The 27384-nt window shown below is 33.9% G+C and overlaps 1 protein-coding gene across 3 annotated transcripts in view; it reads left to right on the top strand.

Annotated features, from left to right (window-relative positions):
- Positions 1–25103, top strand: part of mGluR (metabotropic Glutamate Receptor) — a 78651-nt gene extending 53548 nt beyond the window's left edge. For 2 of the 3 annotated variants that reach the window (XM_066391185.1, XM_066391184.1), the window contains 10 exons: positions 1949–2275; positions 6250–6428; positions 12200–12306; positions 14643–14771; positions 19158–19374; positions 20116–20498; positions 20551–20766; positions 21964–22168; positions 23942–24079; positions 24974–25103. In XM_066391185.1, coding sequence (XP_066247282.1) covers positions 1949–2275; positions 6250–6428; positions 12200–12306; positions 14643–14771; positions 19158–19374; positions 20116–20498; positions 20551–20766; positions 21964–22168; positions 23942–24069 — 1891 coding nt within the window. In that variant the 3' untranslated portion in view covers positions 24070–24079; positions 24974–25103. The remainder of the gene's footprint in view (positions 1–1948; positions 2276–6249; positions 6429–12199; positions 12307–14642; positions 14772–19157; positions 19375–20115; positions 20499–20550; positions 20767–21963; positions 22169–23941; positions 24080–24973) is intronic. The other variant, XM_066391187.1, reaches the window with a different exon arrangement.
- The last annotated feature ends 2281 nt before the right edge of the window (positions 25104–27384 follow it).

Raw genomic sequence — 27384 nt, 5'->3', positions numbered from 1 at the left:
TCAATTATACACCACCATCAAACCTTTCAGGTGTCAGATTATAAAACAGGTTTTCACTGAAAATGCCAATATTCAGGGTTATGTGGGTCTTAACTTCAGTTTAGAGACATTCATGATACGTTAGGTAAACATATTTGCAGCAGGGTAATATGCAATAAAAATGTAAATTGTCTGAGGAATAAAATTTCTCGGTGGCTGGTCCTCAATAAACTATATCTCCAACCACTCCTAAGAATTCTGTTTTAATCGCCAAGCAAAAGCACCAGACATCAATACATGAAATTATTCCCAGGCAGCTAAACTAACTTTTGTCATTCTATTAAGACCTTCATAAATAACTGACTTCATAAAATCCTGATGTTAAATTCTAGACAACGAGTGATACATTAATTAAATACGGTATTTTATCAGAACTGTTCAACTTCATATGAAAAATCTCATAATAATTAATAACAGACCTTTAATGGGTTACATTTAGTGATTTATTCCACATTTCCAAGTTTGTCAGAAAACAAATTGCCACTATACTATATAGGGAGAGAGTTACTTAAGAAAGAAGTATTAATCTTCCTCCCAAATCCTCAAGGATATAAGATAGGCTGGGAAAAGTGAAAAAAAGTGAAATATAACAATCAAAAGATCCAATAAGTTTTTTTTTTCGTAGAAAATGACGATGTTTGGTAGATCGTTTCTACTTTCCAGACATTCCAGAGGATTGCATCACGTAAAAATTGATTGTTGAACCAGGATTAAGACATCCCAGGAACAGTTAGAAATGTCAATCAGTCCAATGAAACGATTCAATAAGACATTTTTTGAAAATTACCTTCCAAATCGAGCTCGAATGCTTAAAAAAATTAGGTGAGTTTGGACTCGATCCAGAGAATTCTGAAAAACTTCCGAACTGAAACCCTTCGAAATTGTGATTAATTTAGCGAAAATCTCCAATGAAAATAAACGCTAATTTAGATAAATGTCCATCCTGTTTTGATCTTCTTTCGCAAAAATTCTTGCATAGGGCCAGAACGGAATTGTGCGGAATTTATAAAAGAAACTGAATAAAAATTACTATTAATAATTAATGTGCGAAAACTCTCATATGCGATTTGATACTTCGAGAGTAAAAAACTGCACCAAAAGACGGTGTGAATTCGCAGATTTTCCAATTGAGCCTGGAGAGAATTTATACTGTTCCGAGAAATTCTCTCCAGCATTCCAAATTCGAAATTTCATAGTGAAAAGTCTTGAAAATTACTATATAAAGCGAAATTGTGAAAATTTCCGTAGGAAGTGAAAGCAGATTTGAATTCGAGGCAAATGGAGTTTGAAAAAGTATGTCCAAAATTTCACTGATTTCTCGCAAAGCCAGAGAAGATCGACATGATTTTCAGAGACAAAAACTTCTCAAACATCCTCATTTAAGCTACGAACGATTCTTTTTTAAAATCAGCCTGAAACCCGGAAAACTCTACAGTAAATGAATTGTACGAGATTTCGTGACAAAAAATTCTTGAAAATTAGCTTGTAAATTTAGTCGGAATTCATGAAAAAAATTGTTAGAGGTGAGAGCAGAGATCTTCATATAATTCTATCCAAACTAGATCCTGAGGTCCTCTGTACTTCCCTAGATACAGGATCACTTTAATAGTGAGTTTCATGATTTTGAAAGTACCCTTAAATGAAGCTACATCAAGTTGCATTTGCGAGGCCGTTGGCCATCATACGAGATATTCAGAATGAACATAAATTCTCGAAATCAATCGATTTTAGCATGAATCAGAAGAGGGACTCTACTCTCTCTGCTTTAAGGCTCATCATGAAATTTTGCAAAAAATACCATTAACGCTTTCATAACATAAATCAGAACTTTTAAAATTTATATATTTTTTTCAATTTTTCCGAAATTATTCAAACTAAATTATTTTTTTCTTATTATTTTCTCTTGCAGCCGAATTCTTCTAGCAGCAAAACGGGCAAACTCTTCAAGATACTTTTACTGGGTGGCAAGTGATGGGTGGGGAAAACAACAAAAATTGGTCGAAGGAGTTGAAGAGGTCGCTGAAGGTTCTATTACAGTTGAACTGCAGTCCACCAAAATCCCCGAATTTGATGCCTACATGATGTCCCTGACACCTGAAGGAAATAAAAGAAATCCCTGGTTTGAGCAGTACTGGGAAGATTTCTTTCAATGCACCCTTCCGAAGAATATGCCCTTAGTAACCAATGTCACCGTCACTGTTTGCAAGGAAGATTTGAGGCTTAGCTCGGAACATGGGTGAGTAAAAAGGAAGAATAGCCACCTTTCGAAAGTTTGCAGGTATCAAGAAGCCGCCATTTGAAAATCTCCTAATTCCCTTTAAAACAGTTTTCAAAGTTCCGGCAGAAGGAAAGTTTTAGGGCTATACGTTCAATAAAAATGAATGCTCAAGCGTTTCTACGGAATAACTTGTTGTCAAGGTATTAAAGCTTAATTTGGGACTTACACCTTAAAGTTTTTCGCTTCAAAGAATCGATATTGTGTATAGCATCGTTTAAAATGTTATAAGGGCCATTTAATCTTGAAGAGGGCAGCATAAAACCAACAAGGCGTTTTATGAGCATAAAATGAAACAACCGAGCATATTTAGGGCTCGTTGTGTGTAATCATATTTAAAGTTTTTATCCTATAATTCCGTTTTATTACAATAGTAAAATTTTCAGTGGAAGTGCTAATTATCATTCCTGTGAGCTTTGATGTTACTTTCTGACTCGACTTGATAAGAACTATTTATTTTCCCTCTTATATAACGGCGAAGTTTATCAATATTCTAACAAGATTGCAAGGGCCACACGTGGAGTAACAAAACGTATCACTGTCCAGAATTTGAAAATTTTGTATGCAGCCTTCGTACATGAAAATCCAGGACAGTCAACATTTCATATACATTTTAGCCTTTATCAGCTTTAAATGCAGCAGCCGCAACAGCCGAAAAACCCCAAAAACTCTTCGGTTTAGAATAGAAAACTAAAATGCGGTCTCTGATTAGGTAGCAATCACTGAGTGCCGTTATATTTTCGTTTCAAATAGGCGAAGGGTAAAAATTAGCCCCATATTTCACCCCGCAATTGTGTACTTACTGCTAACAAAGTACATTTTTTATTTCAGCTAGACTAGGCCAAAGTCTTTTAAAAAATGCAAGGTTTCACTTTGTTTCCAGTTAAATTAGGTGCCACAAAAACACATCCGCCAAGGGCTTCGCATCCACGCAGATTCGGGTTATAATCGAACCAATTTAGTTTCATTTTACTTTAGCCGATTTCAGGTATAAACCACAGAGAATGTTCAATTTATCTCTCTGGGTGCTAATTCCTCGGGGAAAATACATTAATTTTTTTACCAAGGAACGTATAATCTTCAATCAGACTACCAATTTTGTTGAAGTAGAAAAATCTAGGAGGAAAGGGAAATTACTATATGGAACAGAAACACGCAAACCTAATATGTGGTTTAAATATTAACAATATAATTTCCGGCTCCATCAGGCTGAATTAAACTTATCAGTGTTGTAGAAGCAATTTTCCTAGCGTAGTGACACTAACTGCATTGCTTATTTGCATATATCATCATATTCTAAGTAAATAGAGAGCCAATTTCATTTAATGATTTATAGGCATACAAGAGGGGAACTATGCAGAACGCTTTAGAAGGTAATTTTGTTGCCTAGAGACAAATCTGTTTCAAGTTTCAGGATTTTTTAAGGCAAAAATAGGCAGGGAATCAATTCAATTTAGCACGTTCGCCAAACTTGAAGCAAGAAATGTTTGCATAAAATTTCCTTAAAATGTCTCTCCATTTATATAAGCTTTTTAGTGCCCCAGCTAGACGGCTCTAATGAATCTCCATCCCCTTGTCCTCGTCATCAAGATCTAACATCTTTTTACAAATGGTGATACTTATCAGCATCGTTATAATGATTATGAGATATTGTTTAAGTTTTACTTTTTATTATACAGGGTGATTCTACTTAAAAGTACTTTGGAAAATTTCGGTGGATGGTTGAAATCATTTTATAATGGAAAAACACACAGCCTTTGACAGCATCGTGACGAAGGTTAAAGTTTTAATTAAAAAATACAAGTTCTCTAATTCTAGGAATCCACTCGAGATACCTTAATGGAATTTTGCGAACCTCAATGGCTGGAAAATGCCTATATTTTCTAATAGAAGGAAATATGTACACCAAACTTTTTATCTTAAAATAATGCCAGCAATCGCCTCTTGAAATTTGTCAAAGAACTTTTGCACCGCCCTTTGCACGTCATTTGCATTAAGTGTAGGTAGAGATATGCCAAGGTCAATTTAAATTTCCAATTTACATTTTTCTTCATTAGTATCTTGCATTTTCGTACATAAAATTTTTATCACTGCTTAATTTTAAAGAAATTAAAGAACTCTAATTTCTCATCGGTTATGATATTGCTAATGACATAGGACTTCCTGCGATTTTAAAATTAATTACGCTGTCACATTAAGCAAATAATTAAAAACTCTGACATTTTTGGCAGACATCCCTCTAAAGAATAAAGCAGTTTTCCCCAATGCTCCAAGATCTCAATTCAAGTTTTAAGGACCAAAATGGGGTCTGCATAAGTTGATTAAGGCAAAAATTTGCGCCTAAAAATATTCCTAAAAGTTTGTAAACGGTGTGCGGTGTCCATTTTTGACACAAATAATAAAGTTTCAGTGGCAATATCTCGGAAATCCGTCAAGCGATTAACGTGAAAAAATTTCAAACTAATCTCTTCGATGAACTTTGCAAGACGACATAAACTTACTTATAAGTCCTTTAGATTTTAAGATGCAAAGTCACTTTAATACAGATTTTTTCGATTTTTAAAGTGCCTCTGAACTGAAGATGCTTCAACCTCAACTTTAAAATTTCTAAGATCTTAGTTGAGGTATTGATGTTTAAAATATCAGGCAAAATTTATATCCATAAAATAATATACATTAATTAAAAATAATATAAAGAAATACTATTTTTGATAAACGAATAATCTCGATGAGCTCCGTATGCTTGAAGAAACCGAGTAGCAATATGTATTTCTTTTAGTTCTTGAGATTAGGGTCACTTTCATAGTTTGCTAATATCTTCCTGAATAGGGGTTTTGAAAAAGCCCCCAAAAAACTTTCAAAGCTTCAGAACTTCGACTGTGCATTCAGCTTCAAAGCAGGATCTATATCAGTCGAGAGCGGAAAAAAGAGGAAGTTACCCATTTCTTATCACTTTTCACACTTTCATCGGCGATATTCCGGAGATACGTGATACAATTTCTTTGAAAAACACCTCAAATTAATTGTCTGGATAATCTTGCAATCTTGTACTATTCAAGAGTAACTTCAACAGTAATCTAAAGTTAAGGCAATTATATTTTAAAACTTTCAGGAATTTAATAGAGGCATACTGATTCAAAATAGAGTCCTATCAGTCGACTAGACCGAAAACAACGAACGAAAATTTTCCACATTTCCAGTTTTAAGAAAATTGGAGTGTTCGAGGTTCTTAGGGTTTATAAGATTTTCGTGGTTACTTTCGATATTAGAATACATTGCATAGAATATTTAACGAAATAACCGAAATCAAATAATTAAATTCCATTGTAATTTCGGAATCAAAACTCCTTTGCGATATAAAGCGATGGGGGGCGGGAGCTTTCTAATTGTCACAAACACATCCTTAGTTGTCTTAAATCTATAGTTTTTATGGCCTTGCAAGAGATGTAACGGTCACTGATTCGCGCAAAAGAAACGGTAAATATAAATAAAGGTTTTCCAACTGCAATCATCCGGGTCCGTGTGAGGCTACTCCAAATACAACCATTATTGCATGGAAGAGAAAAAAATTATTTTATCGTTTTCTGTGATAATAGAGGAGAGTTTTCCTGAAGACAAAATCAAACCTACCTACAAACTGATTGCAATCATAAAAACAATCCCTCCACGTTTCTATCTTATTTGAATAAAAAATAGGAGGCCATTTTTCTTCTGTGGTGGTGGTTGTGCAAAACAAAGGGTGCGATCAAATTTTATTCCCGAATGCACCATATAAATTTTCAAGCAGTCCTTGCAAGCTCCGCCAGGTCATGCTTTATCAATTTGCGTGAAAAATGATCTGCTTTAAATTCACCGGCTCAAGATACTATTGCCAGATAATTCTGTATAGTACTTATTCATACGTTGCTATTTTATCAGAGTCTTTTTTTTTGCAGGTACGAACAGGAGAGCAAGGTGCAGTTTGTAGTGGATGCAGTTTATGCATTTGCTTTAGCTTTAGATAACCTCAACAAGGATCTTTGCAGCAGAGATCAACCTGGTGTCTGCTCAGCAATGGCACAATTCGACGGAGGGGAGTTCTATCAAAGTTATATCCTCAATCTCAATTTCAATGGTAATTTAAAATACAAGCTCATCAGATACGCAGCATTGACTAACTAAGAAAAAATGATAGCCTGGTAACATTAAAATCGTCCCTTCGATTGATTTTAAAATATAAATGAGCGTGTTTGAATATTGTGTAGAAGTTGTATAGGCTAATATATTCAGTCCTTCGCATAGACCTTTGCAAGGGAATCGCCCACAATACGTCTATAAACCTTTTTTAGCTTATTTATACAGCTTAGTCATGCTATATTGATCTACTAAATAAAATGATTTCCAATGCTTTAAAGTTTAATCAGGATTTATAAGTACTACATTAAAAAAGGCAATGTAAAAGGACGCTTGCATATTTTACGATACAACATGCCTTGGAAACGAAATTTATGATCCGAGGGAAATTAAATTTCCACCGGTAAAAAAATCACAAATCCGGAGAATAATACCTCCATCAAGCCGTGAAAATTACCTATTCTAAGCCAGTTTTCTCAAGGAAACTTCTTTGTAATCACTGAATGTGCATTGTAATTTATAAGTGCATTTAGGGAACTTCGCTGAGATATGTAGAGATAATTATATACTACAAATAGCAAATGAACTTTAAGATGCTTTTGATCTTTTTGATCTTCTGTAGGAAATTAATTGCATTCTAGCATTTTATACGAGAATAGTGCCTACAAGATCCATTAGACAACACGTTAGCGCATCAATCCAAGTTTGGAAAGCGAAGAGTGAGACGGCGAGTTGGTAATGGATGAGTGCACCAATAGTCTTATGAGGCGTCAATAAGGCCTTATAATTTCTACCGTATTTTTGAAGGAAATTGAAGTTATCATAACTTTGAAAAGAAATTTAATTAAATATCAACGTATTGCCCATTATTATCAATAACTTGTCTCCACTTAATGGGTAGCTTATCGATCCCGGCCGCAAAAAAATATCTTTTTTTGCGGAAAAATCCTATTAATGCATTTTTGACCCCCTCTTCAATATAATTTTTTTCTCATTTAGAAAATCTTGTAGTGACAAAAGCAAGTGGTAATCTGATGACGCCACATGTGGCGAATAAGGTGGGTGATAAACAGCTTCATAGCCCATTTGGTCTAGTTTTTGTCTGGTCTTAAGTGCTGTGTGTGGTCGGGCGTTGTCATTTTAAACACAACGCCTTTACAATTGGCCAGTGTTGGTAATTTTTCCTTAATTTCTTAATCCAAGCGTGATGATTGATCACAGTAGATATCTGCGATAAGACTTTGTCCAGATGGCAAAAATTTATAATATATAAATCCTTTTCTGTCCCCCAACATGCAGAGCATTCGTTTTTGTTGGCGTATATTGGATTTAGGGACTGCTGGAGCGTTGTGATTTGGAAAACATTTGGCCTTTTTTCTAACTGGATTATCATATGTAATCCATTTTTCCTCTCCAGTAACCAACCGGTCCAAAAAAGGTTCAAAATTATTCCGTGCGGGCAATGCAAAACATACGGGATGTTATTTAAGAGCGTGGCCAAACTTCAAGGGATGACTCTTTGAGTGATTCCAAGATGAAAAGCTTATATAAATATAGGTCCGGTAATGGTTAGTTTTCAAAATACAGGGTGTCAAGCTTTTTTTAGAAAATCATTACATATTTCAAATAAACTTCTTAATAACAAGATGCAAACTAATATGATGTTGAAACCTACTAACAGTTTTTAATGTGGTACAAAGGAACATTTTATGCTAAAAATCGTTCGTCCCCTTTTGCTAGAGGCATGTACAGGGGTAACGCCAGAAATTTAAGAAAAATCAAACAATGCTTCATTAAAATTACATGGTATGGCAAATGGTATGCAATTTTTTTAGTAAAAAAACATTTAATAATAAGTAAATGCCAAATTTCAATAAAATCGGCATAATGATTATAACGATTTTGAGCAAAAAACGCTTTTTTTTTTAAGTTTGACATCCTATATCTTGAAAACGAAGCATTATCGGACATATGTTTATATAAACTTTTCATCTTAGAATCATCCAAAGAATCATCCCTTGAAGTTTGCCCATGTACTTAAATAACACCCTGTATAGTGATACAGGTTGCTAGATTGGATAGTATTGCTCAATTTTTGCGGTACCCAATGTCCCAATGAGTTCGTCAAGATACCCTCATTTCTTTCTATATCGATATATTGTGGTATGATCATAGCCCCTCTTTTCCTGTATCTGCTGGTTACAAATGGGTCTTCTATTTTTATGACCTTTAGTATATCGTCATTAAAATTAAAGCATGTGCCGATATGAGGTTCATCTTTGAGGTTAAAATTTCCAGCTCGAAATTTTGGAAACCATCTTTGAACAGTTTAACGTATACAATGGTTTCACTTACGGTGCTACACAAATTTTTCGCAGTAACCATTACTGCCCTTTTGAAACTCGTAGAAGATGCAGTGTCTCAGATGAATTTCATCATCCATTTTTAAGCTCTTAAATCTCAAAAACTACCAAATATAATTTGAAGAACGCGCGGTTTTATAGGACAACTAAAGACACTACACAACCAAATTAACAGTGCGATTTTTAGGTACAGCCATATAACCAAAAATCATATAAAATAATATTATTTTTTCCTCCAAAGTTATGATTATAATAAAAACTAAAAAAGATTTATAAATTTGAAACATCTAGTAATTTTCAGATTTTCTAAATTTTTCAATTAAATTTTAACAGTTCGATAATATAGATTATAATCAAATTTTTAGCAGTGTGGTATCGCAGCTACCACCGTGCCTAATTACAAAATAATATATTATTAGACGAACGTATAATTAACGTGATTATTCCCAATGGAGAAGTTTACATTTGAGCAGACCCTGTCGGAGGTAATAACGCTCAGACAGGGTACCATATGCGAGTACAATATTATACTTTGTCCACGACCAATTTAATGCCTACTAAAAACTGTAGCAGTAGTGGGTAACTGAGGGGTTATACATATGAGAATTTTTTTAAGGTCTAATCCAGAGGAAGAAGTATTTGTGGCGACTTGGGATATTTCATGTTTATTAATAATCGAATGTCTTCCAAGAAACAAATGTTATTAAGGGTGAATGATGAACTCATCATTCACGGTCAGTAACATTTGTTGCACTGTAAACATTTCTAAGCCTTATCATGCGCTTACAAACATGATGTAATGATGAAGATGTAAAATTCTTATACCTCCTGTAAAGTCGTAGATAAGCATAATTAAATCTTACATCCTTCTTCTCAATATTTTATTGTAACATCTGGCTAACACAGCCTGACTATTTTAAGGCACGAACATGTATTCCACAAAAAGGCACGCACAAAACAGCGGTTGTACAAATATGGCAATTTTATCTATAACACGCACCGTAACAGATAGCACGTGTAAAGAATGTCTAAATCCGCAAAATCGTATATCCCCACACACCCTCAAGCACTTTGGAATATATCAACCATTTACCAGACAAACATCGATGAATTTTTGAACGATAAAATATGGTCCAATATAAACTTGTTTGAAAGATTTAATGTCTATTGGAAAAAGTTTAGCTTCATTTTCTCCGGAAGTTGCCTAAATCATTTTAGGCAAATGAAAGAAGTTTAAAAATTATTTCACCCAGATGTTTGATATCAATGGAAATTCAGCAGCTTGAAGAAATCGATCGCGAAAGCAAGGCTTAATGCATTTAAAGGAAAAAGGACATTATTTTTTCGAGACTCACTAATGAACGTGATTGTTGTGCTCGAAAAGAGCAATCAGCAAAGTTTTTTAAGTGGAAAAATGCTCGTAAAATATTTCTATTTTTGCAGTTACACCATATTTTCTCGTACTCGAAATAAACCTTTGAGACACCCTGTAAGAGTAACAGGAAGGAACGTAACTCCGAGGAAGATTAACGATTATCCCGTAACTAAACTAGGAACGCTCTTATGTAAACTGAGGCATAGAATTAAAAAGTTAATTGCATTGTCCTAAAGTACATTTCAAGTAAAATTCTCCCTAGAGATAATAATTTATCTCCAATGGAGGCTCGTATACCAGCATTTGAGCAAAGAGAAGTTGTTTGATTAATTTCCCAAAAGAATTTATTGGAGTGAAATTCAAATAACTCTAGATTAAATTTTGATGCTACTTTTGAAATTTAATTTCCAAGGAAGCGGCTGAAAGAGCACCAGCAAATGCAACTTTAATAAATTTTTATGAAATCTCTTTCGATTTCTAGGACTACACCTATTTATCTATTAACGAAGACTTTCTTGGATCAATAATTTTCAAAATAGACCCAATTAAGTATTATATAAAGTAAACAAATAAGGAATTTCTTGAATATATTATAATATAATATATGTATATACAGTGTAGAAATTTTGGATGGAACAGTCCATATAACTAAGATGACGAACAAATGTCGTCAAAATCCTCGGACACGTCGATTTTTATTTTTTTTTACGGTTTTTTTTTGTTGTAAATCATGTATACGGGGTAATCCAAAAATCAGGTACGACCACCAACTTTGTTTTTCAAACCTATTTTTTATTTCATTTTTAGATTCTACGCAAAATTCTAAGTGTGTTTCATATGCCATCTCCTATACCTAAACACAACAGGTCTCGAGAAATTTAAAATTAAACATATTAAAAACTAAAACTTTTGATTTCTTTTAAAATTTCTTTAGTCCTGAAAAGGACAGATTTAATACTAAATAGCACCCCCTCGTTACCACGTTGATGTTAGGGCTTATTTAAATGACGTTTTTTCCTGAACGCTGGATTGCGAAACGAGGGGTAATTGAATGGCCAGCACGATCACTTGACCTCACGCCTTTAGATTACTTTCTATGGGGTTATCTTAAGAGTAAGGTACACTTTAACCAACCAGCAACTATCGAAGCCTTAAAAGAAAGAATCCGTGATGAAATAAGGACAATTACCCCAGCAATGCTTTAAAATGTCAAACAGGAGTTCATTCATCGTCTTGCTTACTGTCAGGAAGTAGGTGGGATCCAATTTGAACATTTAATTTAATTGTTGATTGTTTTTTTATTTTGTATTAAATTGGTCCTTTTCAGGATCGAAGAAATCAAAAGTTTTAGTTTTTGATATGTTCAATCCTAAATGTATCGAGACCTGCTGCGTTTAAGTATAGGATATGGTACATAAAACACACTTAGAATTTTGTGTAGAATCCAAAAATGAAATAAAAAATAGGCATTTCTATTTAAAAAAACAAAGTTGGTGGTGGTACCTGATTTTTGGACTACCTTGTATACATGAATTTACCATCAAAAAAACCGCAAGAAAAAATAAAAATCAACGTGTCTAAGAATTTTAACTATATACATATGTTTGGCATCTTAGCTATATGGACTGTTCCATCCAAAACTTCCACACTGTATAATGTATACACATAGAACTAAACTTTCTTATCTCCCACTTCCTGGTTAACTTTGTGTAAACACTCGTGGCAAAATATAGATTAATGTTTACTTTCCCAAATGATGCTAGAAGTTGCCGTTAAACAAACCTCAATTAACATTTTTGCAACAATGTCTTACATCACCTTAACATCATCGTAAATTTAGCTTATGCCGCAACGTAACCCATAAAAGTGGAAAGCATTAAATTTTTATTCCTGATTTATAGTAACTCAGCCTCTTAAGCCTTATGAACCATTAACCCTGTTTATCGCTTTTCAGATTTTTGCCAAAAGTCTTAATTTTCTTTTTAGACAGTTAGCACAGGTTTGACTATCGGTAATTTGCCCTGGATCTTTCAGATTTGGTGGGAAGTCCGGTTAAATTCGACAAGAGCGGGGACGGCTTAGCTCGGTATGATATCTTGAACTATCAGAGGTTTCCCAATTCATCTGGATATCATTACAAGGTACGTATGTAAATTACAATTCTAAAGCTTTTGGTCTTTTAACGAGGTACCAATATGAAAAATTTTTCGAATTTTTTCCGGAGTTTCACCGTTGGAGCTAAGAATATTCTGAGGTATAATTCATTCATTCACATTTACAAAAATTAAAAAATCTTTTGAACTAAAAATGGTATAACCATGCTGAAACCCGGTATAAACTCGAAAACAATCCAGGTAATTAAACCGAGTATTAACCACTAAAGTTGAGAATATTCTGAGATACAATTAACGGATTCATACAATTCAGAGTACTTGTACGTAGCTCAGAAATCGAAAGTACTTTATTCTGAGCCTTAAATTCTCAGCCGTTAAATTATCTAGAGAATTTAACGAGGCTGAAGCAGTTAACTTTCAATAGCAATTCAGTTAATTAAATTGGGTTTTCACCGCTTGTGTAGGGATCAGGCTCTTTGTTTTTAGCTTAAAAATCGAGTAAACATAATTGAAAGTTTTCTAAATGAGAACATTCTGAGGTATTCCTGTCTGCTTATATTCATTTCTCAGAATACTTGTTTTAGCATATAGATTGAACGTAGTTTTAAGTAAATACTAAAATTTAACATAAACTATGAGCTTCACAACTAAGTCAGAATATAAAAATTATTTGCAGCGCAAAATAGGTATAATATATAATTTTTTTTAACAGGTGGTAATTTATAAAATGGCAAAATGCTGACAATTTATAATAATTAAATTTGTAAATTACCCCGGAAAATACGAATAATATCGCCGATTTTAGATCCCTTTTAGTTTCGATAAACTACATTTTAAAAGCTCCAGGACCTCAAATGAGATATCTGAGCTCATTATGGCATCCAGGTCGAACATATGATATTAAAAAACAACATCTCAGTAACTTAGTAATTTCCTTGAAAAACTTCGAGCTTTGAGCTCCAATATTTTTCAATAAAGTTTTTTTAATAAGTTTTGTCATGTTTAATAATAAATTAATCGCTTCGTTACCTCAATGAGCCTGCACAAATCGAGTTGTAGTAATTGTCTTAATTTCTGAACTGAAAATGCAACATTGTTGAAGGTTGTGAAAGTTACAAAAATTAAATGAAGCATTTAGTGTGAAAGTGGTAATATCGCACACGAGCAAAAAGTTTGTAAGCCGAGTCGAGGGCGAGGTCTACGCGTTCGCGAGACTGCAAGAAATTAATTACTATTCCTTAACGAGTTTTAAACTTTATTTTCTTTAACGCAGTCTATTTTAATACTTGCATTATGAATTGAAGTTAGTTTAATTATGAACTGATATAATTCAGAACACAACAGCACAACCATCATTGATGTTTGCAGTATCGCTGTATGGCCCATATCCTAACTAGTGCTGGAATTAACTAATCTCCAATGAATATCACGTACAGAAGGATACGTGCGGATGATAATTTCTGACATAATATTAAAGGAATGAGTTTTTCTTTTGTTGTAAGCTGAATTTTAATTTGACTTATCGGTTTTCAAGAATATGTAATTCACGTGCGATTCGAATTAGTAGGTGAAGGCGAAAATATTTCCAATTTTGAGAACGTTGCTTTTCCAGATTAAATCATATCATTGGTACACCGTAATTAAATTGAATTTCCCCAAAGCATGCCTCAATTTTGGGCATGTTTGATTACCTAAGACGGTATCTGTTTGTGCTAATTGGGGCTGACATACATATATTCAGAATTGAATTATATTCCCCCTTCTTTAATGCATCCCATCCATTTCAGTGATAATTTCGTATTCTGTAAATTGACGCAAAAATGTGCCTCCCAACCCGGAAAAAGTTATCCCTTAGCTTCTGCTTTAAACCCTTTCTGCCCCAAAATTATAACTATTAGTGTTTGGAGTAAATTTGTAGATCAAGAGCTTTAGTCCTAAGTCAATACGTGCGGTTCATTGTGACAAGCAAAGTTCCGGCAGAGAGTTTGAAACAGTTTATTGGCTCAACGTCTTAAAAATTTATAGACAAACAACCTTAATGATCAATAAGATTGTTTCCACACCCCTGGGATTCCTCTTCAAAAAGATCGGAGATTTAATATCCTAAAACACCATCTGATAAACGCACTTTCTATTTGCTCTTCTCATCATATTCGATGACTTTACCGGAAGAGTCAAAAGTCAATTTGAAGGTGGAATTGAATTTCGCCTCCCATCTCTCGTCGTCTTGGGGCCTTCGACCTATCAGCCACATTGCGCCTAACGAACCGATCATATTGGAAATCCACATGAATAGTTTTATGCATGATTTTCTACTTTAATTGAGGATCAATTATTTATTCTTTATTTTCCGTCTCTTTCAGGTTGTAGGGAAGTGGTTCAGTTCACTACAATTACAGCACGAATCACTCATATTTGATCACAACGTTCCCGGTACTCCAATGTCAGTTTGCTCTCTACCGTGCGATGTTGGAATGATCAAGAAACAACAGGTAAGCCTCTAATTAACGAATGGGGATTTCAGGAGTTTGCTCTTTAAGTGTTCGAAATATACGGATTAAAATCAAAATCGTTCTTTTCTAAAATTATGGAATCACCAAAAAATAAGTTTCATCACTGTGTTCTGCAACATTCACTGCATTCTGTAATTTTCCAATTCCTTGAATTGGAAAAAAATTACAAATGTTGCAAAACGTTAATTGGCAGATATTGTCAAATCGAAATATGGGGATTTAAAACACATTTTCCGTCGATTGAGTACCATGAAATTCTTCGAATCTAAACAAAACTGTTCGTTAATGATCCTCATTAATTTATGGCGTTATATCATTGGTGCATGATTTTAGGCGTGTTGCGATTGGTTTCACGCAAGTATAACTGCTTGTACCTGACCAATTACAATAGCTATGCTTGACACGTGATAGATATCTGTCACTTACGATGGGTTCAATTTTTGGCCTAGGATTTTTAATCTCGGACTGAAGTACAAATCCACTCAGAGTAAGTAGCACTCAGAGAAAAGCTCGAATGTAAGGAAAAAATGGGTACTCATGCGATGCAGTCGACAGAAAAATATAACTACCACGTGTATTAATAAGCGATTAATAAAAGTCCCAATTATTAATCGTCGTTATTAATAGACTTGATCGTCAAATGACTATCGAAATAAAATATCCCTCAACCATCTTGGTAGTTTTAGATTTTACCAGGGACAGCTCGTAAGGGGCAACATAATTGTGACATAAAGAGCTTTCCCTCTGAGTTATATTCTTGAGATATTTCAGCAATCTCTTAACAAATTGACGTATTTCGAAATTCATTGTAAAAAAATCCGAAATAAACACCCTGTATAAAAAAGGCAGAGCTAAATTTTTTGCTTATCATTATATACTCATTTAATAAAGGCGAACTTAAAATTTGGTTTATATAAGAAAATCCCGAGTTTAGTTTGTCCGTGTTTAGAAATTCAGATAGGCTACTTGCTATTCGCATATTTATGCGATACCTCGTTTAAGATTAGTTTAAGCTTTGAACGCAGCCAATCACGTTTAAGGTTTTATTAGAATTATTGAGGCTTTAGGAAAAGGCTCCCTTTAAGCTTGCATGAAGTCGCAAGAAAAAAATCCTTACATTAATTTCTTCTCTTAACTGCCATAACTCAAGGGTTTATGACTCTCACTTAGCGGAACTTCTGAGGCGCTTTGTTAAGTCTTTTCAAAGTTTATATTGCATTGCTTAAGGTTAAACAGCGAGGTTGTTCTACCTTTAGAACGATATGCTAAGGGATTTTATAAATTAGATCTGCAACGACAAGGGACTGTTAGATTATATCCCAGGCAACATTTTTTCCCTTTTCTGCAGGTCAAAAAACGCGTTTAGTAATTTGCTTTACACCCTTCATAGTACATATCTGTCAACTTTTAAATGATTGATATCTTATCTATTATTAAAATCGAGAGCTAAAGTCAAATAAAAGAAAATGATATTAATTTGAGTGCATATAGAAGCTCATGTCTCATTTAACAGACATTTAAAGCAAATTCAGTATCGGCCCCTAATTCCGAGATATTTTTTACTAAATAGAACCTCTTTCTCCAAATAAAAGGTCAAGGTGATTTATATTCTTGCGGTCATCCGTACTCACCTTTAGAAGTTGCTGAAGGAATATTCGCGCGATATATCTGAGAATTTTCTACTCCATTTGAATTTTATAGTTTATGTGCTCTGGTTGCAGCATTGCGCGGAGAATATGAATCATTGATGCAAAAATGAAGTTTTAATATTGGTACGTGGAATGTTAGTGATTCGATCGATCACATTGAGGCTGTTTCACCTCAAAGACGATGTAACCCTCAAAGGAAGTTAATATTTAGACCTGAAAAAAGTTCCTAGAAGGTTTTGGAAAGAACATACATATAGGAAAGGCTCGAAAAAAATTCCTCAATGGGACGTTGACGGTTATATAAAAAAAATAGTAACAACTCCGAAATTTTAAATGGGATACCCCGCTTCATTTTTAGGTTGACCATTTCCTCTTATTTGATCATTCTTAATTAATTATTTCTATACACATCTCTAGCAGCTTTTCGAAATATTAATTAATGTTTTTTCTTCTAAATGGGTCTGTAATAAAATATCTGTTACAACGCGATTTTAATTCGCAAAAAATAGAAATTTTGGAGGTCGTTTCGGAAACATCTGCCTTGTACAGAGTGGCTCACAATTAATAACACTATTACGGTTAGACGCTAAACTTAACTAAAGTGCGTTTTTAATAAAACACCCTGTACATTAGGAAGTTCACTGAAAGGCTATAGATTTTTCTTTAAAATGGCGTATCATGTTCCTATATCTAAAGAGTCACATTTCACAAGTAAATGATGTTTTGTGTATTGTCTCTGAACATTGGATTATTATTGTGACTCTGGCCGATGTGGCTCTGGAATGCTACGATGGTTGAAAACTAAGAAATTACTCAAACATTTTGACAGGTAGAGGGGTCGTGAATATCTGTTTGCGCATTTATACGGACACAAAATAATGCTATTAATTATGGAACAAGTTCACAAGGCCCTAAATATCGAATTTCAACTAAAACTCACACAGAGGATGAAATAACACGATTGTTTAACCTTTACATTAGATGCTCGAAATGAACGCTATTGAATTCCACACACTTCAAAAAGCGCACATTTACAGACTGATTTGTGGCTCTTTCGATTTTATTTGCATCAAGCTTACGAATGCAGTTGGTTACACAATGGCGCAATTCCTTTTGAAGGTTTATTGGTGTGATATAAACTTGTTCTTTTATCTTACCCGGCGAATAAAAATCTAGTGCAGTAAAATCAGGAAATCTGGCAGTTCAATCTTACGGGCTCAAACGCCTAAACCAAATGCTGTTGAACATTTGAAAGAGGTCCCTCGATACCTTTTAGCTGCAATAAGACGGTGCGCAGTCCAGATGGAACCAACAAGTGTGATATTCTTCTAGAGTTAGATTTTCTAAAAAATCGATTACTACCAGGTGAGTTTAACGGGTAAGCAGAAATGCATAAAAATAAAAAGAACCTAAAAGTGAAATAATATATATAACCTACAGCGTCCCATTCAATATATTGGAGTTACTTCGACTTTTTTATATAACCAGCAAAGTTGCATTGCTCAAAATCTTTTAAATTGATCGAACAAGAATATGAATTCGATTTTCCGTAATGGACCATGAATCACCCCACATTCTTTAAGACTCAGTAAGACCGAGAAACTCTCAACGGGTCTTGCCTAATTTTGGTAATTAAACTATGCCATTATGTCAAAATTACAAGACAATGGTTAGAACAGTACAGCGTCCCAGGTAGGTGCCCAAAAACTTTAACTCCCGAAAAATGCCTGAGGAAAGACCCATCGAGCATTTTTGAACTTTACTGAGACGCAGGAAAAACAGCTGTACCGTAGGAACTACCTAAAGATTTAAGAAATTGAAGTTACCTCAACTCAAAGGCTTATATACCGCGCGGCTCTAAACTATACCCCCTTTCCCCCGCTTCACTTTTTAACATACAATTATTTTTAAACAATTCAAAAACAGCATTAAATTGGACAAAAAATACAATCTAAAAATACTATCTAAAGGTGTGGTTATTTTTATTTATTTATTTGTTTTTCGTTTTTCTTTTTAACTAGACTGTTTGTGAGCATAAAATCAAAAACAAATTAATTTCCTATTATTAAACAAGTTTTTTTTAATTCTTTCCATACTATTTAATTAAGTTTATATTGCATATTTTATGAAATTTATAGCTGTTTTTCTCAAAAACTAATCGATACATTTTGGATCGCGTTACACCATTGAACGTAGTTTTAAAAGACCTTTAGTTTGAAATGACACTTAACCCATGTTACAATTTTAAAAAATCGGCTATTTTGCTTTTCCGGTGACATAAGCAACATTTAGAAAAATAAACAAACGTTAAAAGACAGTATTTTTTGTCCTATTCAATGCTGCTTTTTAATTTCAAAGAAATAAAAATTTGTTAAAAAATTAACAGAAGGGGGGGCTACAATTTAGAGCCGCATGACATAAGACAAGTTAGAATGAAATTGCAGGCCATCGAAGATGACGGACCTTTGGCAATAATTTATCTTAGGCTTATGGATTTGTCTTAATGTAGGATTAAGAGTGGTCTAATCGGTTTTAAAATTTTCCAAAATATTTGTATATAATCAGTTAGAGCTCTCAAAATTTTTGCTACATATGTTATTAGTCGACTAAACCAAAAAACAACATTTTTTGGATCTGAATGAAATTATCCATCATTATTACATCCATATTGCAACAGTTTTTTCAAATTCCAGTTTCTTTTTTCTTGTATTTGCAGGGTGATACGTGTTGTTGGATTTGCGACAAATGTGAGGAATACGAATATGTTTACGATGAATTTACTTGCAAAGACTGCGGACACGGATATTGGCCCTATCCAGATAAGACTGCGTGTTATCAGCTAGAAATCAAGCATATGAGGTGGAATACTGTTTACGCCATCGTTCCGGCAACTTTCTCTTGTTTAGGAATTCTTTGCACCCTAATTGTTATCGGTAAGTTTACGGTTGCTGATTCTTAAAGGAACATTAATAAGCTTCCCCCAACTTAATTAGCATAATTTATCCGCTGCTTGCATTTTTTGCCGAGGGGTCTTAATTGAGCCTTAATTTATACCGAGCACTTGAGAAACATTCTCTAGATAATTAACATCTGAAATTGCAATCTGACAAGATAACATTCGACCAAACCCTTGTTGTTCTGGTCGGCTTTCATTTGAGGGAAATACTTCGGTACTTTTCCGATTTTCTTGCGAAGTTTTCAAGAAGTACAAAGCAAGTCTCAATTTAAACAAAGGGCCGAATGTTTACGAGTTGTTGAGGAATCTCCTTGATCTCAATTTATATAGCATTTCTTAAATAAAATGTCAGATTTACTAGAAATGTTCCTAAAAGTTTCTCTTTAAATAACTTTTTTTATTTGCTATCCACGGGGCGTAGGAAATTAAAAACCATCAAATTTACATTACTCAAAAGGCCTGACATTTAAAGAATGTTGAATTAACTAAACAATGGAACAATGAATTCGTCCGCTACATAATCACGTCATAATTGCCACTCCATTATCGACTGAAAGCCTTCCTGTTTGGAATCCAATAAAGGACGACGTATAATACCTCGAAATGTCCTAAATAGAAACGACCTATTCGGGTTACATATTGCATGCTAAACGTCAGGAAGACAATGCCTCACCTTTACGTTAATACATTCTTGTGCTATTAAAATTTTGCTTTCCAGGTCTATTCATCAAACACAACGATACCCCGCTAGTGCGGGCTTCCGGGAGAGAACTAAGCTACTTGTTGCTATTTGGAATTTTGCTCTGCTACCTAAATACTTTTGTCATACTAGCCAAGCCATCTGATATAGTTTGCATAATTCAGAGAATAGGAATTTCAGTTGGTTTCGCTATCATTTACGCAGCTTTGCTCACGAAAACGAACAGGATATCGAGGATTTTTGATTCCGCGTCCAAATCTGCCAAAAGGCCTAATTTTATCAGTCCCAAGTCTCAGCTTTGCATTGCCTGCATCCTAATTTCAATTCAAGTCGTTATCACGGTTTTTTGGATGGTTTTGGACACGCCTGGGACCAAGTCTCATTTCCCTACCAGGAAAACTGTAAGTGTTCTTTGAAAATTTAAATTATATATGCAAGGCTTTTCCATTCTAGGTAATCCTCAAATGCAACATGCAGGCGAAGTCGTTCCTTTTCTCTCAACTGTACAATATGTTGCTCATTACGTCCTGCACTGTTTATGCAGTCAAAACCAGGAAAATTCCGGAAAATTTTAACGAATCTAAATTCATCGGATTTACCATGTACACAACCTGTATCATATGGCTGGCTTTTCTCCCCATTTACTTCGGAACAGGAGACGCGTATGAAGTAAGTGCTTAATTCGCAGTAACCCCTACAGGACATGATAGTATACATCACATATTTTCTAAAGCCCCAATTTGGTTCAGGCCCTTAAGCAAGTCTCGGTAAGTGCTTGAATTTGCACGTAATGTTTGCGAAATTCTATGGACTTTCATTCCAGAAGTTTGGAAGGCTACATATACATAACCAGTTTAGATGTTCAAAACTTAAGCGAGTTAGTGCCGTGATGTGTTTGTGAGGAATAATATCGTTGACCGCCTGCACCCATTAAAAACTGTTTTGGTTGATTCAGCTTGAAAACTTCTGAAATATTGCTGCTGCAGTTGAAACACGAATTAACGAATAACTTACAGGTCAACTCCTAAAAGCATTTCCACTGTGTTTGTGTTCATTTGCATCAATTACGCTGTCTAATTATACAGGAATAATTAAAAAATTTAACGAGTACTGCTATTGTTTCGAAACTAGTTTTTCGAGGCACTTCCCTTTGTGATGGAAATTGTACTGTCAAAATATTTTTCTCTAATGCAGCTTAATAAAAGTTTGTGCATCCAACTTTTTTTCCTTTGAATAACGATTTTTAAAAAGTTAAATGGCAAATTTAAGAACTGAAATTCAAAACAATTATCTGCGGAAAAAGTTAGTGCAATAATTTTATTCTTCATTAAAAAGTTAAGCGAGCCGAACGAAAGCATCTTTACAGGAATTAGATTGTTGCTTTCAAAATGTAAATTCATAACAATGATCGTTTTTTTTTTCGCTAAAAGTGGAGCATTTCAAGCTGAAAAGATTAACGCAAATATGCAAATAATAAATAAAACTTTTGCCGGAGAACAGGGACTAAAACAAAGTCGAACTCAAAAGCAAAACCGCGGCTCTTAAACACGCTTAAACGAATAGGCGACCCCTTAAATTTTATAAATTAAGGTTTTATCCTCTAAAAGGCTGTTTCATTGCTTCCTTGAGCATTATTAAATTTCTATACTTCCTTAATTGGTTTTGCGACTTGCTGTAAATCTCTTTACAGCCTCCTTTAAGGTCCTTTAGTAGCCAGAGTATAATAAAACAGACTATATTATCATCATTAGTGCATCCTCAATAACAAGTTCTCAAGACTTGCAAAGAGAAGCTTAGAACCGACCACAAGTCAATATCCAGTCTGAAATATCAAAGTTGAAGTGAAGATTTACTGAGTATTTTTAGTTCCAGATTCAAATTATGACTTTATGCGTGTCAACAAGCATGAATGCCACAGTGGCTTTAGTGTGTTTCTACTCTCCAAAAGTGTACATAATCGTATTCCACCCAGATAAGAATGTAAGGAAACTAACTATGAATAGTGCCGCGTATAAGAAGTACAATGCTCAACCCTCCACATCTTATGCAACATCATCTACATCGATGAAAGGTAAGTATATTAAGATTCAGCGCTTTAAGGAAGTAGTTCTGTAGCTTTAATCCTGCAATGAAGAGAATGGCGAGGTAAAGTAAAAGAGAATTAGTTAGCTGTCTTTGCAGATATTGATGAAAATTCTTCACGTTGGCGCGCCGTGGCACGTTAAATTTGTTTCACGGTGAATCCGCTATGATCTAAAGGTTAATTTAACTAAACGTCAAGACAAATATATAACCATTATCCAAATCGCTACTAACCCGCTTTTATTAAGTAAATTATTTCTCTGATTACCCCATTTTCCGGTATCGCACGCTCAGCCTTCAGGATCAAAGTCTATAAAAGACGGAAATCATTGTCCTTATAGTGAGAAAATTGAAATGCCTATAGACGAAAAGAGGGGAAAACAACCGTTCTCAATCAAGTGTTGGATATTTTTGGCACCTAAAGGTTAGCTCGTACATTATCAATTTGGTTACATACCAATCTAAAACGTATAGCAGATGGGAAGAATAGGGCCACACTTGAGCAATTCAACCTTACTGGAATTTTTCCTCTTTTGAGACTTAGATCTAAAGATTCTCAAGTAGGGCGCCGACAATTTGCTTTAAAAAAAGGACAGCTTTAGCAGCTTACATTAAAGGCCTCTTCAGAGCGAAAAGTCAACTTTAACCGTAGTGTACAGATGTCTAGTTTTCGAGATACAGAATGTTAAAGATTCATTTTATTTTTCAAAATTTGCGTGCGAATTAAAATTGGCTGTTGTAACAGGGTTGGCATTTTGGGACACAGTGGTTGGAACTAGTCGTTTTAGCGCGGCTAAAATCATCTAGGATAAAATGAGTTTTAAACAAACCTAAACATCTAAAATGGTCAAAACTAGTACACTCTCAAGACATTTGTAAAAATATTACTACGAACGATGATATATGATATCGCCAAAATACGTAATCTATTCCACAACATACATATGACGAAAACTTCATATAAACATGTAACAATACATTCTTTGTTTTCTACATACAGGGCGTGGAAAGTTAGTTCCTGAGAATGATTTTTACGTAGTATTTTCGAAAAACGACATGATAAATTAATGAAATTTGGTATGTTAACATAATTTTTTGCAATACCGATTGAACGTATGATGGGTTAATCGGTCAAAAAAAAACAAAACATTTTCAAAGATAGTTGGTGAAAGCAAGACAGAACCAATACGAGACATTAATATATCAAAAGAACCGAAGAAAAAATACAGCGATTAAAACCGATACCAGAAAAAAAAATCCGAAAAAATAGCAAATTGGCCACTTAAAACTTACCAAGAAGTTGCGTTTTTCTATGCATCTTATCTGCAACAGAAACTTAAAATTCCACAGAAGATTATTAATTGCAAGAAATAGTTTTAATTTGGACTTTTTTGCTTTTTGGCGCTTTTCACAGCAATACAATGAATATGAAGGAAGTAAAACCTACGTAACTTAGGAAGTACCACTATACGAATATTATTTTATTAATAGGTACATTAAGGCAAATCTTGGACACACTGTATAATCCTTTTCTTACTGTGATCAGCAGTGGGTTATAATTTTATGCTACTACCTACATAATTCAGGTAAATACACGAAAGATAGTCCAGGATATGTTCTTCCCAAAAATATTTCCCTCTACACTCTACGGCTTTAAAAGGGTCAAGTTTCAAAGTTGACTTGCCTAATTTTGAATTGATCTGAACTGGCTTGCTCGATTCCAGACAGACACTTGAGTTTTAAAAAAATTGCAAATCTTCAGGCACCCCATGCGAGACAATCCCAATGGAACGCGTGGTGGCGGCTACCCCTTCTCGAAGCTCATGTGCAGGGGTTCAAACTGAGCCTCTAGAATCTGCTGAACCGTCAGATGCCATGTCGCTTCTCTGAGAATCACAGAGTAAGTTTTTTCCTACAAAAGCGTTAAACAATAAAACTCCTCGAGCCGACAGGAAACAATTTCTCCTTGATCTCGTCGTTTCTTCCTTTCCAATCGTAAATTTTTATTGCAGAAAAACTAATGATTGGAAAGGGGATAAATCTACGCGCAATAACCCTTTGATTTTATTAGTATTTCTCCCTTTGCGATCTGTACTGTATACGTATTCGAATAATTTTCCGACCAATTACGTTAAAACACGCTTAAGGAACGTAATGGGAAGTGACATAACTTAGGATTTAGCAGACAGACGTTGGATCCCTCAGGGTTATGTTCGATGTAATTCAAAGATATAAAATCTTCCAATTTTTTTTTTTCATTAATTTCTGCTTAATAAGTTCTTTTCAAATAATTTTATCCCCATAGCTTTGAATCATTTATTCCGTATTTCTAGTTTTCCAAAACGATTTATAATCGTCCAATAGCATATTACGTCTTTTTTACCATGACGAGCATTGCATGACAAATACAATTCTATGTACATATCGATTTGCAATTTAAATGGCCCTTTTTGAGTTCGTTCGTCACTGCTGCTAAAGCGCCACTGAACCCTTATTAAAGTTGCATAAATTCACAGTCAGGTAGGAATATTGTTTCACGTTCAATCAAATGATGACAAAGTTCAAGACATCTCGGGATCTGTGAGGAACATGAAGCTTAATTAACTCTGGTAACTAGGAACGGTATGTAACACCATTAATAATCTGGGAAACAAAACATAGGTCCGAGGTCGTCCTTACTCTATTTTCTAATCTATTCAGTAGCAGAAGCTGTTTCGTAGCTAGGAATAAGCAATCAAGGGAATGCGGAACAAATTTAATGTATAAATTATAAAATAGCTCACTTTTGTTGCAGAAAATGGCGCCAGCCATAAACCCAAGAAAAAGATAACCATAGTGACTAATGAAGATCCTTCTCCACCAGTCAGTGACTCAAATTCAACGACACAAACCACTCAAACCACTCAAACTTGAAAAAAAGCAAATGCTCAAACATACAACTAAGACATTAAAATTTGCCAAAATATTCACTCAGGAAAATGTAATGTGAATAATTCCTAAACTCTAGCGTTTGTAATAGGTGCTCAGATTGTAGTAAACCAGCATCGTTAGAGCTTTGACTTTGTCATTCAATACCTATTATCGACATCGATAGGTATTTACGTTAGTTGGGTGTAAATAGATTTAATTATCTTTAGTCTTACATACCTAAGTGGTCGTTACGCTTAATTGTATGTATATAACACCTGTATAATAAACTGCTATGTAAATTAGTGCAAACCATATTTTAACACTCAGATTGAAACTAGAATTCTAAATGTACGCATGATTGTCTGGAGAATAGTTATATCACATTTTACGACTGTCCATTTATGTGATATTCTTGAATATTCCATTTTTCTTCACACATTGTATATATTAGAATAGAAGCGTTTGTTAATGTAAAAAATGTACGTAATATTGAAACTGTTTACTTATGCGCAAGTAAAAACAGGTTCTAATAAACTTGTTTGATGCTACCTATATAAAAGCTATACAGGGTGCCCGTCTTTGGAACGAGCATGGGGATCGCAACATGCAAAACGGAAGAACACATTTTTTCCTGATCGGCGCCATATGGAAATTATATTATCTACACCATAATCGAATAGCTAAATAACGCATTCTTCTGCATAATCATCATTCAAAAAGTGGTTTTTAAATATTAATGCAGTACTAGTTTAACTTGAAACGAGTTGCCAAATAACGAAACCTTCAAATTAACTTCCAAAAATAATACATCACTTTTGTTGTTCTAATTTATCTTGATAACATATTTCAGAAAGTGATTATTTTTTTGTAGATGAGAAATGATCATCTTAACCATGTAACCTATAGCGGTAATTTTCGAAAACTACCGAAAAATCTAATAAAATACTGTGGCAGCCCATAAAGAAAAAATATTCCTTTACAACATTTGTCTCTTATATGTGGAGAAAAATTTTTAAAATTTTACAACAGACATATATAGATTCTCCATTAAAAAGTGCGTTAAAAATATTCTAATTGAATTTTTTTACAATGAGTAGTTAAAACATTTAAAATAAAAATCCAATCATTGGATTTTTCACGGATCTCTGGAAGTAATGTGAATTTTTACAATATTAAAACAGTTTCCAAACGAGCATCAAATTATACAATTTTGCTCTAATTGACCTACCTCGAAAATCGGACACTCTATATACCTATTCTTCAATAAAGAGACTTTGGAACTGAGTTTATAGAAACACCTAAAAAATACGGCTGATGCAAAGAGCACTCCAAATGTTAATTATTCATCCCCAGGTATTTATTAAATAAAGATTTAAGTATAATAGAGAAATAAATTATTAACATAAATGTCACTTAATATTGAATGTAAATTAAGGGTAATTTAACATAGAGCGGTTCCAGTAAAGTAATTATACAAAACCTTTCTTTTTATTACCATGTAATAAATGTTAACTGATACCCGCAAAAGAATTAAAGGTTAATATTAATTTCAGCATCCACATGTCCTCTACCTGTTTAAGGCCCAAATTATTATGACTCCGTTAAATTTAACAGACACCTGTCAACATAAACTCCGCTGCAAAAGTACCAGAGACTCAGACATTTGGCCCTATAAATATAATGTCTCTCCTAAAAACATATCATAGAGGTATCATCTTGTACTGGTGACAAAATCTCTTTTCTCTTTTTTATTGAGGTGTAAAGCGGCATTTAATTCGTCCAGCTATTTCTACTAATGTTAAAATGAGTTCATGAATACCTGCACCAAAATGCCGATAATAATATATGTAATGTCCCATTCATTATTTGTACTAATAGTCACCAATAAACTTTCTATGTTAGACTATGAAATATTTAAACGAATTAATTGTTTTGTAGACTAGTCAATTAAAACTTTAGAAATATTTAATAATTCCTTAAATAGAAAAATATAAAACGATAAACGAAGTTAAGTTTAACTTGAAAATGTTTCAAGATTATTAAAGAAGTCTTAAAGTAGATAATTAAAGTGTGTTGCCCAATTTATAACTCTTGTTTAATCTTTTGTTCTTCGGTGATACCTATAACGTGTACCCTAGTGATCATTCTAATAAACGTTACTAGAAAATGTACATTTGGATTTTATTTCTATTCCTAAATAAATCATTCTACTTGAAAATAACATCCTTTGACGATAATGGATTCTGTTGGATCTGGTTTGCTTAAAGGTAGTGATTGCAAAACAAAAACTACAAA

The sequence above is a fragment of the Euwallacea similis genome, chromosome 6 (assembly GCF_039881205.1).
Source record: "Euwallacea similis isolate ESF13 chromosome 6, ESF131.1, whole genome shotgun sequence".
NCBI classification, from domain to species: domain Eukaryota; kingdom Metazoa; phylum Arthropoda; class Insecta; order Coleoptera; family Curculionidae; genus Euwallacea; species Euwallacea similis.
The sequence above is the reverse complement of the archived record's forward strand: the minus strand, read 5'-3'. Positions and strand labels throughout refer to the sequence as shown.